At 44.3% G+C, this 15761-nt stretch overlaps 1 protein-coding gene across 1 annotated transcript in view; it reads right to left on the bottom strand.

Moving 5' to 3' along the window:
* Positions 1-15761, bottom strand: part of aopep (aminopeptidase O (putative)) — a gene marked incomplete at its 5' end in the record, with an annotated part of 65140 nt that overhangs the window by 15258 nt on the left and 34121 nt on the right. Inside the window, one exon of the mRNA XM_079222733.1 lies at positions 15045-15131. Within this exon, the coding sequence (XP_079078859.1) occupies positions 15045-15131 (87 nt within the window). The remainder of the gene's footprint in view (positions 1-15044; positions 15132-15761) is intronic.

Genomic DNA, 15761 nt, shown 5'->3' on the forward strand with positions numbered 1-15761 from the left:
AGCCGAAATGTCCCCTTGTCACGCTGACCTAAACCTCTATAGAACAATGACACGCGCACGCACACACACACACACACACACACACACACACACACACACACACACATATATACATGTCCATGCATGCACAAATATAGACTGTTTACCTCGGTGAGAGGCAGCTGAATGAGACAAACAGCTAGAGTAAACACAGGATATGATGACCACCACCAAACTCTAAATTAAATAAAGCATACATAGCTTAGCTTAGCTTAGCGTGCGTGTACTGCATTACATGGTATTCTCATACGAGGGGGAGAGTAATGGAGAAAAAGTCAAAAGGAGGAACCAGCTACATTTTATTTGTGCGTTCGTCAGTGCAAGTGGACCAAGGGACTAAGCAACATTAGTCATGCTACTGCTGCTGTGTAACATGTTTGCACAAACAAATCGGTGCTCTTTAGCCTTTGGTGCAGAATGTGGACACACACTCACAGCAACAACTGAGGCTTTATTGTGATATTTCCTCCCTGAACAATGATGGGCTTCAACAAAGGGCAGGTTAAGAGTTGCATAGAAATTATTCCCGATACATCTGTGAGTTAGGGTCTTCTGCACTTCCTTTTCTAAGACGGGGTAAAAGATAGAAAAAGGGTTGTCCGAATAAAAAAAATGAAAACTGTAAATCTTTTTCTGTCCCTTTCCATTAATCCATCACTTTTTCAGCATTTCCATGGCAACGGCACTGATTACCACTCTGCGTTCTGTACAGTACATAGAAGTCCTTTTTCAGGAGCCTTCATGCATCGACTGGATTGATCCAAAATATTGTATCATTCACATCATATCACATGCTAAAGAGCCTCATGGTCGACATCCCTTTCAGGCTCTTGTTACAGCGAAGCCACTCGCCATCACATCTCTACGAGAGGAACCTGAGACGACCTCTGCTCACTGGATCATCGCTCTCCTACATTTCTGCTTCTACTCGCTCTGACTTACGAGAAAAATAACTGCTGTTATGTCTATTTTACTCCTAATTCAGGCCTGTTTTTTTAACACTTTTCTCACTCAACTCTCTCAAGCATTATGGTGTGAACTCCCAAATTCCTGTGGGTTATTTGAAATGATAATAATAATAATAAAAAAAAAAGTTAAAGAAAGTTAATGGAAATAAGAAATAAAAAAAGGGAAATGACAAAATGTGTGGCAAAGAGAAAAAACAACAACAAAAGCCCCCCCAAGGGGATTGTGTAGAACAAGTCAACAATTGGACTAACTGACCATAAAATCTATATAATGACTCCAAAGAACATAAGAGAACCTCTCGCTATGCCCTTGGCACAGTTGAAAGGAATACAGAAGTGTTGCGAATGCTTTCTTTCCCTCCCATACTGCTCCTCTCTTCCTTCTCCCGCTCCTTACATCCGTACCACCGAGCAGAGTGTGCTGCTTGTTCAGTCACACTGCATTATAGGGGTTTGGAGACATTGGATAACTGTGACATTATAAAACCAACCTGTGAAAGGCCATTGAATCGTGTGTGAGCATGCGGGTGTATGCGTATGTGTGATGCCATTCAGCCGCTCGGCTGCCTTTTATTTCTGTCTGACCGCAGGCTCGTAAAAACACATTCTGGCACCAGCAGCTAAAGGCCTCAGCCCACGCCTCAGGTACTAAGGTTTCACTCATTCTTTCCCTCAAATCCCTCCCTTTCTCTCTGCCTCTGTCTCCATGACTGTCTGCTCCCCGTCTCCATACCAACTCCTTTTCACTGGACAAAACTGCGTGCCTGGCTCCTCCAATTATAAGCCCCTCCTTGCCTCCTTTATCTCTCTCTGTCCAACTTTATTTTACACTTGATTTAAGGGCCCGAGCATTCATCTGCTCAAACTGCAGCTTGGGTCTTGAGGAGGAACAGTACGCAAAGCAGCTGCTAAGATTCTCTCAACAGCCATGACAGCATAAATAGCATCACAAATACTTACACTTTTAATTAGATTTTTACTGCTCTATACAGCTGCAGGGAATTAAAATGTGCAAAAACATGGCAGATGGTCAGGAATAAAACCGAATGATGTAAAGAAACTGTTCAGTAGCTCTGGAATATTACATTTTGGCAAGTGGCTAGTTCTCTGAAATCTCTCCACCACCTCGACCTCTTATATTGTGTATCTTTACCAAATTGTAAAATATTGACCATTTATAATCCAACGAATGAGGTCTAAATGTAACAAATAAATGAAGTCTTGCAACCACACAGACACAGTCACATGTTAGCAGAAAGCCCCTCTCATAGGGTAGCAGGAGACTCTGCTTGCAGATGCAAGATGTGTGGAGTTTAGTGTAAGGCACAGCATTAACGAGAGCACCCTATAAACATAAAGCCTATAAACATGATAAGTGGCCAAAGAAAAATAGATTCATACAATGTGGGGAATATGATATTGCAATCTTGCGGCTTCACAAGGTCTAAAAAGACATTATAAAACGGCCTGCTGACATCATAGGTTTTGTAAACCAATTTCGGGGAATGGATTGGACCGCACACACACACACACACACACAAACACACAGACAAGAGATGCTGAAAGGTCATCTGTGAGTCACATGGTACCATTTCAACTTGTGAAATGGAGCTGTCTCCTGTGCTACCATCTCCTCAAATGATGTCACACCTGCTGCTGCAGCACGGTGCCGATCTCAGATAGCGGCGGTCACAGACTGATGACCTTGGCGATGGCAAGCTGTGACTGTCTATCTGCAATCTATTCATTAATAGCATTCATTATTTGTTTTTCAATTTTGGAAAACTGCTTTAATCAACGGCCACGACATCTACAGAGAGCGAGATGAGGGTGTGTGTGTGTGTGTGTGTGTGTGTGTGTGGGTGTTTGTGTGTGTGTGTGTGGGGCGGGATCTGGCTGTTGCAATCAGTCGTGAAACCTAATCAGGAAGCAAAACATACAGAGAGCTTTCGAGAGAGTCAGACACAGTGGGGAGAAAAATGTCCGAAAGAGAAAGAGGCACAGAGCTTTTGAAGTTTTGACCTTCCAATCTCAATGACTGTCTGGATCAATCGTCTCGCCGATGCATCTTCCGACACGAGCACATGCGCTGGCAACCGGCAAAGTGGCCGGAACGTTCACCAGCAGGAGTATAATGCGGAAACAAATATTCCCAGCACGTACAATACTTTGCCAATCAACAGAGCCCATTTTGGAAAACAAACAAGTTCATAATGTGCCTCATTTATGCCGTGTTAGTCAAGTGTGCTCGATACATGTGTGTGCATGTATGCACAGGACAGCTGGATGTGCTCTATGTGAAGGCCTTGTGCGTACTTCTTTCCAATTCCCCCAATATTCAACCCAGCCTATGGCCATGCATGTTCGTGTGAATGTATGCGTTTGATCCTTCCAACCCCCACTTCTTGCTTCCTGACCTTCAAATTCACAGTCTCAGGCCAATCCAAAAGCAGCGTGGGGTCACGGCGGGGCGGCCAGTCAGGGGTTAAACTGAAAAAGCACACACAGTGGGTCGGGCGCAGGGGTATGACTACTTGCTCTGAGCAACCATACACAAATGCACAAAGAAACACTCTTACACAGAGTGCACGCGCACTCTTCACCGGGCACGCGGCACAAAATTATAGGGCTCATTGGATCGCAACACTTTGTTTCTTCTTTGTGCAGGTGGCGGGGGTTAGTTATGTAAAAGTCCATGTTCCTGCAATTTGGCATTGATCATGAAGGCAATTAACATGTTTTCTCTCCTACTCATCACTGCTCTGACTCATACTCATTCACACATGCACACACCTCCGAAACAGGGGAAGTTTAATTAATCTCTGGCACTTTGTGCTTTGACGCAAGCCACAAATCTCACTGTCTCCAGTGAATGCCTCCCTCGCCTCCCTCTTACCATTTCTCCTCCTCCCACAACCCGTTGTTCCATTCCCGACGGAGACACAAACAACTCCTCAAACACATTTCACCCCGATTTTGGAAAGCACATTTTCTTGTCGCTGCTTGTGCTACTGTTGCTCTGGGGAGTCCGGCATGGGCCTCGTCCTCATTGTCTCTTGCCACCTTCACTGGAAGGGCATAACAAACCCCATTTGATCCAACTACCCTCCATGCAGGTGCCTTAACCAACCAGCAGGAGTCACATCGGGGGATTGATCGCGGCTCTCGAGTGTTTTTCCCCCTGCACCGCCCGTATGCCTTTGAAAGAGAGAGGCCTTTGAAACAGAACTGGAACAAAAGGACTCTGTTTGTGTGCGAGGGAGAAAAATCTGCAGCATTTGTACAACAGTGACACATCCAAACAGCTAGACGTCAGCTTAGACAAAGAGAGAGGTGAAGAGAAAGGGATGGTGCAGAACAGAGACACATAGGATGTAGTCATTGTATGTTCATTGGGACTGATTGTTCATGATTAGAGCTCAAACTAACAACAATTTAAAGAAAGATTTTTGATGGAATGACCCAAATGTCGCAATTCTTGTCGTTGCCGTTATTGCTTTTTCCACATGTCCATGGAAAGCTTCAGATGGTCTATAATCTGCTTTGGTGGGTTTTCTATCTGCCAGGAACAACATTCTGAGGGATATTCAGACGTCTCAATCCAAAAGTGTTGGAATTCAGTGAAAACCGGATGGCCAACACTAACGCACAGACTAACACAATATATTCAGTTACATCACAGATTACTGCTGCTCCATGAACACATAAGGTACGGAAGTATGAAATGTGACTCTGAAAATAGCAGAGCGCCCAGGTTTCATTTCCTCATGTCATTTGTTCTGGCCTGATCCTGAGTGGGTGAGAGGAGCCTGGGGGTCCTGGTTAAATATTATCCCTGGGGGTTGGGAAACTAAAAAAAGAAAACAAACAGCAGCTACCAGCCACACTGTGGTTTCCTGTAAGGGGTTGTCGATAAATATTGTCAGTGATGTGTGTTGCTTTTGGGTCTAATCATTATTAGGGTTAATAGGGCACAGAAATGTAAAGGGTCAAAGTATATTTACAAGCTCATGCAATTGCATGCTGGCAATTTGACCATGCCATTTCCAAAAGATAGGTTCCTAAATGTACACACTGGACACACACTCTGAAGGCAAAAGCCCCCCACACACACACATCTATGTACACACACAGGCAGCTGCGATTTATCCATTCAAGCCGGGTTTATCTGTATGACAACAATAATAGCGGCAAAACTAAAACATGCACCAGCGATGACCTCCAGCCTGGAGTGATAGCATCTACTGCTGTTGAAACATACACTGAGAAAGAGCGGTAAAGAGCCAGAGCGGGAGGAGGAAAGATGGGGTAACTCTGGCAGGTAGAGTCCAACACGGAGGAGAGTGGCAGCAAGACACGAGAAGAGGAGGGGAGATGAGCAGGGAGAGGCTAACATAGCCAGAGGCATCAAAGAGAAAGGTCACGTTCAGTGTGTGTGTGTGTGTGCAGTATGTACTGTATGTGTGTTGTCTCCTGCGTGAACTCCAGGCTGGCTGGGTTTAAGCAGTTCGAGCTGACAGAGGTATGTGGGATGGACCGAGCCCAGATATCTGCTACACAGACAGACATGCACACACAGCTGTGGAACTGTGCACCGCCAAAAACACACAGGAAGGAAAAAAAAAAACTGATATTAGAGAAGGACAGAAGACACCACAGAAATGGCAGGGAGATGGAGTAAGAGAGACCAACAACACAGAGACAGCAATGGGGAAAACAGATGGTAAGAAATTCAAAACTTGTTGTTTACTTTGCACTTAAACCACAGGAAGACAATCCTTCTGTATCTTTCCCGTGATAAGACCACATCCAGCTTAGCAACACATGATCTCCCAGACTGTGGAGCTGAAGCTGTCGCCTGTAGTATGGCTGTTGGCAACAACTGAATAGCTTCTATATGTGTCTGCCTGAATAGAATAGCAGACTCAAGACTTTTGGAAAGATTAAGACAGTAGTTTTTTGTTGTCATCCCCTAGCAGTGTGAATGCCAGTACAGTACACACAGCGTCGGCGTTGCGATACAACATGTTCATCATCACTGTGACTGGTCTTAATGTCTTAAAATCTGCCGATATTTTACAGCACGTTGTTCCTTGCAGAAGGACGGATACAAGTTGATGGGAAATTAGATTGTTTAATGCCTCTGTAACAGAAGAAAGAGGAAATTATCCTTTATTAATCCCCTTGGGGAAATTCTTCTCTGCATTTAACCCATCCGTAATTATTAAGGAGCAGTGTGCCCTGTGAGGCGCCCAGGCAGCAACTAGGGGTTCAGTGTCTTGCTCAAGGACACTTCGACATGCAAACTATGGGGAGACCGGGGATCGAACCGGCTACCTTGTGGTTGCAGAATGACCACTCATCCCATTTCTCAAACTGAAGTTAAACTAGATTACTAGATTGGATTCAAAATGATAATCCTTCAATCCTTTATAAATAAGCATGCCAAGCATTCACTTGTTCTAGCATCTCAATCTGTTGCAATCTTTGAGATATTACCTTGGGGTTTTTGGAAGTTGCCATGGGTGTTAGCAATGCTGCTTTTGGGACAAAAACATTGAATAAATCACATCGCATGAAATTGACCTAAACAAATAAGCGAAGAGCATCACAGGCCAGACAGCCACTGTAAAGACAAGCTGCCACTAAACACTGTCAGATCTCTTTGACACTTACTTATTGGTCTCATGTGCCGGGATTTCTGTAATCTTCAGCGTCTATGAGCCTTGTAGTATACAGCTGCCATTACTTTGCGCGTGTGTGTGTGTGTGTGTGTGTGTGTGTGTGTGTGTGTGTGTGTGTGCTTGACCAGGCTAATTGCGTCAGGACTGTCTGAGAGCGCTGTCGGCTCCCAAGTCATTACCAAGAAAGACAGATGTTTTAGCACTCAGCACGCTGCATTCATACGTGCACGCACAGACACACAAACACATCATTACGTACTGCACCTATGAAAGCTACGAGGTGACGCCCAAACCGGGTTTTATGTGAAAAGCATTGATTAATTTCCCACCACTAAAAAGCCAGCTCCATTTTACAGCCCAGCCCAATATTGAACATGACTGTACATTAAATATCTGGCCAAAGCATCACTAGGTTTAACAACGCGACCTCCACACTACAGTGAGTTTTTATAGCGTTGCATTATACTCAACGCTGACATGTGCCATTGAATCGGCTCCAAAGTGAACAATGTGTATTTTGTGCGAGTGACAAAGTGCTGTGCTTGTTTTGTACGCATTGTGGCAGCAGCCATATTCAGCAGGCTGCTTTCCCGCTCGCTGATGTGTTTTCCATGCGTGCTGGAAAGACAAACACAGCTGCACTTTAATGACACTCAAATGCTTCTGGGATTCAGAATACGTGGATGTGTATATGTGTGTGTGTGTGTGTGTGTGTGTGTCTTTGTGCGTGTCAATGTTCTTCTTGACCACTTCAGTGAAAAGCCTGCTGAAGCTACTCTAGCTCCGTATAACTACCCCTCTACGTGTGTGAATGTGAATGTGTGTGTGTGTGTGTGTGTGTGCGCGTGCATGGGTGCGTTCCTCAGAGAGTCATGAAGCCCTAAGTGGTATTTCTGAGCAGCTATGCCTGACATTAAATGGCTTGTCAGCATCGTCAATCCTGATTTTTGATCTCTTTGCCCCCTCCCCATTCCCAAACGCATATAAACACCCCCTCATGCACGCATCGCACACCGGCTGCAGGGAGTCCCCGGACAAGATGAGACAGGCTGCGAGCTTAAAATGACCCCGAAAAACAGAACTGCTGCTGAGTGATAAATGAGACAAATGCACGCTGGCGCTCTCTCCCTCTCACTTTCACTCTGTCTTGCTCGCCCTCATTAACACAACACAAATGGCGCCATCTCCTCGCTCTCCTCTCCTTCCTCATTTCAACACGTAAATCTTTTTCTCATCTCTAACCCTTGCACTTGAAGAATTTCTCTTAGGTTTTTACTACCCATCAAAAAGGGAAAACTGTTTTTTTCACTCTCCATCAGTGCGGAAGTCAGGAACTTGGAGGATGAAATTGAGCATAAAAAAGGCCCGATTATGTGTTTTTTTTTCGAAGATGTTGTGATGGCATTCAAATGGAGCAGACAGAACTCCAGCGCTACGACACACATCAGTCAGAGGACACACTTCTGCATGTCACTTTTACAGACATTGTGGGGATTTGACTTTCAGTCAGTTTATACAGTAATATCCCGCCGTACTACGGCATGACTTTTACAAGTTAAACTCTGGGGTCATATATAGTGGGAGCATTGCCAGTTTCCAGTGCCATAAAGCATGTTCTGCAGGCGTAGTGTTCAGAATTAGCGCTTACTGCATCAAGTGGGTTGAAAGGTTTCATTGACAGGTAATGCTGGATCAACAGCGTATTGATGCACAGTCAAGAGAATGGAGAATCAAAAAGCAGTTGTTTGTCACACTGATCCTCTGATTCCCACACAATCTGTGTCTTCTGGTCAGCACTTTTCACAACAGTTAATGCAGAAAATGACAAAGCCGGTAAGATACTTTTATTGATCGGTTGTTTTACTCCAGCTCTTTTGTCTCTTTAGATGTTCTGGATTCTCTCTCTCTCATCTCTTTCTCCTCAGATTCTCTCTTACTCTTTTACTGTCTCTCGCCGAGCTCACGAGTTCAGCCCGGAGGGAACCCTCATCTCACGTCGTCAAAGAAAGGCTGTAATACATTCTTGTGTAGCAAACAGTGCCTTTGTGTCGGTGCAGAGTCATGCCTCTAAGAAATGTAATTGTCTGCAAACTATTCCTCTTGCAGTGAGGAGTTTATACTCCAATAGAAGAGGTCCATTAAAAGCTGATGGTGTAACTCAGCTAATAAGCTACAATAGCTTCCTCTTGTGTCCACAATCATTCCCTTTTAGTAGCTATGGAAAAAGCTCATGATCATGGATGAAGATTCCCTCTTCACCGTAACCATCTTTTACAATAATGCATGGCTGCCGTTGCTGCACAGATCCACCTGTTCATCTGGAAACCCATTACTTGTGAACAACAACACCTCAGCCCTGAGCTTCCCCACATGAAGCCTCTATCATCGGAACGAGCGCCATCGAAGCTGCCCAGGCGGATCTCACCATCCGGGTTGAAATGAGCCCAGAGAACTGATGCGTTGCTCTTTGCTTGACCTGTCACCTGAAACCAGTCTACCACGGAAGTCCCTAATCAGAATCAGCTTGACGCTTCAGACAGCACAGCTCCCAGTGGGACGGGCGCGCACGAACCCTCGATCCCGATAAGATTTGACGAAGTAAAGAGTACGGCACAGGAATAAGACCCATAAAAGTGAGCCATAGCCACATAATAAACTCGCTCTGACAGCAACGCATACTGTAATTTAAATATTCTAATAAAGCTATGGGGTGGATTCTTTTGCTTGAGCTCTGTATATCTTGCCATATGTGTGGAGAGTGACTTTTTCTTCCATTTAATAGACAATTAAGGGGTTGTGGCTCACAGTTGTGAACTCAGTGCCTGAGCAGCCCTTAGCTGATCCCCAGTTGGTCTGATAATGGAGATACACACACAGAAACACACTTGCACACACAACGTGCACGCACGCACGCACGCACACACACACACACACACACGCACACACACACACACACACACACTTTTCTTCCGACCATTTCCCTTCCTGATGTGATGAAGTCTGGCCGGAAACAGCCATTTCCCTGAATGTTCCCATCTCTCCTCCGGCATACTCCCTCATCCCTGATTCATTGCCAATAAATCACTGAGAGAGAGAGAGAACAGAAAGAGAGCGACAGAGCAAGTAAGGAAAATAAAAGTGTATGAGAGAAAGGGAAGGAGAGAAGGCGGCATAAACCAGGAGACAGGGGTGCACTGGAGCTATGAAAACCAAAATGAAGGAAAACCAGATGTGGGATGTGTTGCTGCTCAGAGTTAGCATCGCCAAAACATCATTACAAAACGGATTTGCCATATTTCATGGGTTCTGGTCAAACTCTAAACAAACAAGACCAGAGGCAGATCGCAAGAAAAAAACGGCAAGACTGTTGGGCATTTTGTCACTCAAAGTTCTTATTATAGTCACCAGTTCATTACACTTACACAAACGGCACATTTAAGTATTTGGACTATGATTGGTCAAATCATGAACTAGGATTCAATTATATCTGTTCTTCCCACAAATCTGCAGAGACTGAAACAATTTCCACATTGCTCCGTTTCCTTTTTCTCCATGCTCTACTTAAGCCCATTATGGTGATGTACTGCATGCGCCACCTGCAAGCCCCACGTCACTCAAGAGGCTTTTCGATCATGCCCTCCCTGCTGTTTACCCTCCCACAGGGACTCAGTTACCACTCGTACGTCCAACTATCAACATCACACCTCAGCACAGCACAAGGGATTTCAGTCACCACTCGAGCGCGCTTCATTTCTCTGTGGGTTTACATTATCTCCTAAAATAGAACTCGGTATCTGTTTGTTATAGGAGCATAATCTTGTGTTATTTTAACTCTGGAGGCCTTCAGTTAGTTCACAACCCGCTTTTCATGTTGTTCCTCATCTGCCTCTCCCCTAATTTTGGGTTCATAATAAAAAGGCAAAAATGTCTTGAGCAATACTTGAGAAAAACAATAATAAGCTAGCCACCGGCAGCATGTCGGTAATAATCGGTTTCAACTGGAGCTTGGGTTACCTCTCGAGTGAAATTATCAGACTGAGTTTGATTGTACCACTTCCTAAAGGCCACAAAGGGGTCCAATTAGATGTTTAGTGTGTCCAATTAAGATGTATTCATTCACTCTTAACCACGGAAACAACAGGTGCTGTTGGTCGATCTGTTAAGCTTTTAGAAATCTAACTTGGATTGGGCAAAAGGAAAATCAAAGTCCACTTATAGCTTTTTTTGTTCGAAACTGAAGCAGCCTTTTTGGATGAGAGGTGAAACCCTGTCAACAACTGAAAGCAACATCGCACTTCAAGATAGACCTGCTTCTGTGTAAAACTACAGCTCAATCCCAACCTGTCTTTATGAAATGCTTAAAATTGCCCTTCAGCATATATGACATGTGCAGTATAATAAAGTTGGAGGGGCAGTTTGAAGACAGGCTGTTGCTCTGAACTTGTTGTTGTTGTTGACATCCTCCTCAGCCACAAACATAAACGTGGTGGTACGTGTTCTCACAGTAACCGACGGCGTCGCCCGTGCAGACTGCCAGATCGGTGCAAATGAGGTGACAGGGTGTCACTGAGATGGAGGCTGACTCATCATCCACCTATTCTGCTGCATCTGTGAAGTGCCACACAGAAAGATGTGCCTGCTCTCACATACATTATCCTCTGAACATGTACATATAATTAGAGTTTTTAATCGTATGTTGCCATTTTAGCCTGTAAGATTATTAGGTGTGGTTTAAACAATCAAGATACCAGAAGAAATAATCTAGTGCAGATTTGGTTGATTTGTAACTATAATCTCAATATGAAGCAATATAAGTTTTGTGGACTTAACAATTGTGCATGCTTAGATTCAGGGAGGCAAGTTAAAAATAGTGTGGTGAAGAACGATTTCTGCAGGAATGACAAGAATTCAGGATTACACCATTTCCCGGATTTGTTTATCCTGAGGAAGAGCTGTGTAAACACTTTCTATATACAGAACCTTATCACATCTGCACTAAAGGCGCTGAGATGCGTCATGCTGCATCAAATATATTGTAATCACTAAATTTGAGTATAGAGGCCATTCACTTTAGTATATTAAGAACTTTAAAATGAAGTACAATTTAAAGTAGCTTTCCACAATCCCCCGTCTTCTTATAATAGTATCGTTTGTACATGCCCATAACAACATCTCTATAATGTTTTATAACTATCATTATCGCTTTCACTGACGTTAATACTTTCCTATAAACATTAAATTAATGATCCATTTTCATGCTCGATTCTTTTGTTTGTTTTGGTTACATTTGTATCCTCTAACTATCTTGTTCTGCTAAATTGTGCTTTTATTGTACTATTGTTACAGAGGCGGCACATCAAGGAGATGGCACATCTCAAAAGGTTTATTCCCAATAAACAAATTCCAACTAAAAATCTGATTTATTTGAACCATTGTATGTGTTGGAGTTAAAATAATGTTACTACAGAATTGCTCCATGTGTAAACAATTAAGCCCATTCTGCAGGCTAGATGTTCCATGAACTCAGAGATTATTGAACATACTATATGGCAAAGCTGCACTCTGCGGTTTAAGGAAACACTTAAGTATGTTTTGAGAGTCCAGTTGATTAATATACAACTCAGATAAATTACAACCTACACAAAAGCATCTTAAAAGAGCAGAGTGGCCTGTCTCCGCCAAAAAAGTTGGCCAAGTTATCCCGCAATTCGCAGTTTTTTTTTTACCCTACAGGGTTTCCTGTCCTGATCAGCAGGGGCAGACGGACCCTCTCATTACGGAGACCACAGATGAAAATGAGAGCAAAATGAGGCCCATTACCATGCGGGCGTGACTAATATTCCTCTACAGACCTCTCCACACACACACACACACACACTGGACACACGCACGCTCATCACATGCACACACGCAAGTTACACGTGTACACACAAAAAAGTCAGACGTGCGCACTAAGCTGCATGTGAATCAATAACGTACCACAGAAACAAAGACGACGGGAAGTTGGTAATAAACTTAGGCTCTATTAAACTGACCAGATCTCTGGCTGCTCTGTGGGGGTGCCGGGCTCTTTCCACTGGGTGCATCTATAGGTTTGTGAGTCTGTAGTGTGTGTGTGTGTGTGTGTGTGTGTGTGTGTGTGTGTGTGTGTTTTCCCTAATCATCCATGATGTCATTAGCGCTTAATGCAACTGCGGCTCAGCCTAATTCCTGCCCACTAAAAGTCCTACCTTCTCTAACCACGCTTACATCATCTGACCTGTCCAGTAATATTTCATCTCTCGTGTGCGTCTCAAATGTCCTAAATATCCACTCTTGCTCTTCCTCAAATTCCCTGCAACAGATTCATTACCTCGCTGGAATTCACAATCATCAACATCTAACACACCACCAGTTTCGCTCTACTTTTCTACCTTTTCTTCATCTTTTCTTTCTCCTTCAACACAATCATTACATCGCCTATTTATTCTTGAATCCTCTAATATGACCTTTCAATTTGTATTTTTCAACCGCCAGCCAACAGCCTCATTTTGTGACTTTAATCCTTGTTTCCAATCCAACTTGAATAGATCAAAAAGATAACCACAGGGGATGCATAACGCCCAGCGGTGGCGTCAAGTGTTGTTGTTCATATTCCACTCTTGTTGCTCCACGCTCCACTTGTATCTTCATCTCTGGTTCATCCAAACTTTATCTCCCTTGTCTTCCCGTCTCCTGTGTTTTACCCCATCTCCCCTCATTCTCCTCTCCTCTTTTGCCGATCGAGTCTGCTGCGTGATTTATAGCCTTGCAACAGGCTGGTAGACACAGGGAAGAGGAAGGGAGGAGAGGTATAGATGAAAAGATAAAAAATTGGGCTGTTTGAAGTACATGAAGGAGTAATATAAAATACACCTGGTCCATCCACGGGGCACTCTCTGTACACAGAAACAAAGGGAAGGGAGGGAGACGTAGAGGAGCAGAAGAGAGGGCTGGGCCTCAGGGGGAGAGGGGTGGATGAAAAGCAAGGGGGGCGGGGGGTCACTTTGTGTTTCCTTTCAGGATGGCTTTTATGGTGTAACTTCAAACACTGACCTCCCACACCCCCTTCCCTACATCCCCCCCCCCCTCTATCTCGCTTCATCCGTCCGTCAGTCCCTCCCTCCCTCCTCTTTCTCCCTATTGTGTATGACCAAGTGGACAGTAATTGGCTATTCTTTCATGAGGCTGGTTTCAGCACTCTCTGCCCACCCCCACAGGAAGAGGCCTCTTTGCTGCCCCTCAGAAGTAAGTGTATTTGTGTGTATGAGTGTGTACGTTGTAAATATGCCAGACGGTAGGTATCAGGTGGTTGAAGGGGGGGCTGCACTGGCTGCGGACTCTACAGGCATTTCATTCACTGCGCGCTCCAAATTACAGCACAGTAATTGTCGGTAATCTAATCCAGATCCAATCATGTTCCAAGCTTTTATGAAATACTCTCTGGATTTCAGATACAGGTTAAACATGTACACCTTTGCTTATGAATACATCTTACATTACATTTGTTGAAATCTGTGGTATGGACTAAGTGTCGAGGGGAAATGTAAATCCAGGGGCACTTACCTTACTTATTCATGCCGTAAAATGTAATGTACCAAAAAATGGGGGGCTTTCAAATGTTTCCTCCAGTCTTGTGATATGTGAGCATATTGAGAGTGATATATAAAAGCTGCTCTGCTGCTAGCTAATGACTTGTGGCCCCTCAGTGGCTTATAGATCAGTCTGCGTTCATTAATGATGCAGGCGTGTGTGCAAGTGTGTGTGTCAATTAGTGGGAGGAAGGGATTAGCCATCCCTTGAGAGAACTAATTAGCACTACACACACAGGCAAAAAAACATATTTTTGGGGATATTTTATTTGTTAGGAAACAGTTTGAAATTACAGGAAGAGAAAGAGGGATGCAACAAAAGTTCAAGGCTAGATTCAAAGCCAGACGTCAAGGCTAAATGGTCCCGCCTCCTCCAGACAAACACAGACGCCGTCCCACACACACATTGGCCATGACCACACAGAAACAGCGGAGGGTATGTGATGTACACAAGCTCTTAAAAGGTTAAGTATGTGTGTGAGAGAACTTACAGTAAACACAGACTTGCACAAGTACAGGGCAGTCTGTCGTCGCAGACACAACACATAAACAGAATTGGGGGGATGACTGCGTTGTCAGACAAACAATAATGTTTTGCAGCTCATGAATAGCAGCTGAATGAAAAGAGGAAAAACCCAAATAGATAGCAAGACAGATGTTTCCGAAAGAGAAAAGCACACTGCTAAGAGTTGGAGTAGTGCAGCGTGGAGGTAGAGGTCTTAATACAGGAGAGTGCTTCCTACCTCTTTGTAGTTCACCTTGGGCTCTGTTCTCTTCCGTTTTCTGCCCTTCCCCTGATGACTCTGACTGAGGAGAATCCATTTTACAACCTACAGGAGGGAGGATGGGGGTGAGGGAGGGTGGGAGGTAAGGTGGTGAAGGCGGGAAAAAGAAGAGAGGGTGGAGGTAGAGAGAGAGACAACAAAGTGGTAGGTTTTGAGTGAGCAGAATTAGACAGTGTGAAAAGAGGAGGGAGGAGGGGGAGAAGAAATCAGAAAGGTGAGAGATAGAAGAGGAAGGAAAGGGAGTGAGAGAAAGAGTGAGTGGTCACGTCCGATAGCAGAGAGTAAATATAAACAGACTTCAGGCGCACTTTCCATCTCTCAAGTGGAACGGCACACAGGAATATACAAGTACACATGTATACCACTGGCAGGCGAGCTTTGACAGAGAGTAAAGTAGAGACGCAAATCTTTCTCTCTCTCCCTCCCTCTCTCTCTCTCCCTCTCTCATTAATTCCAACCTTTCAGCGCTCACTTGCTCCATATATAACCGACGCAAACGGCTGGCTGAGACAAAAGAGTAATAGTGAAAGTATGTTGCTGTGACGGAGCCTGGTGCGGAGCAACTCCCTACTCCATAGATCTCCATTAAACAGCCGATCACTATCAAGGCCAAACTCTATCTCCTCTCCTCCGCTTCAGTTTATATCTCAGAATAAATGTTTCAAGGCGTTATAT

This window comes from Taurulus bubalis (assembly GCF_910589615.1).
Source record: "Taurulus bubalis genome assembly, chromosome: 8".
NCBI classification, from domain to species: Eukaryota; Metazoa; Chordata; class Actinopteri; order Perciformes; family Cottidae; genus Taurulus; species Taurulus bubalis.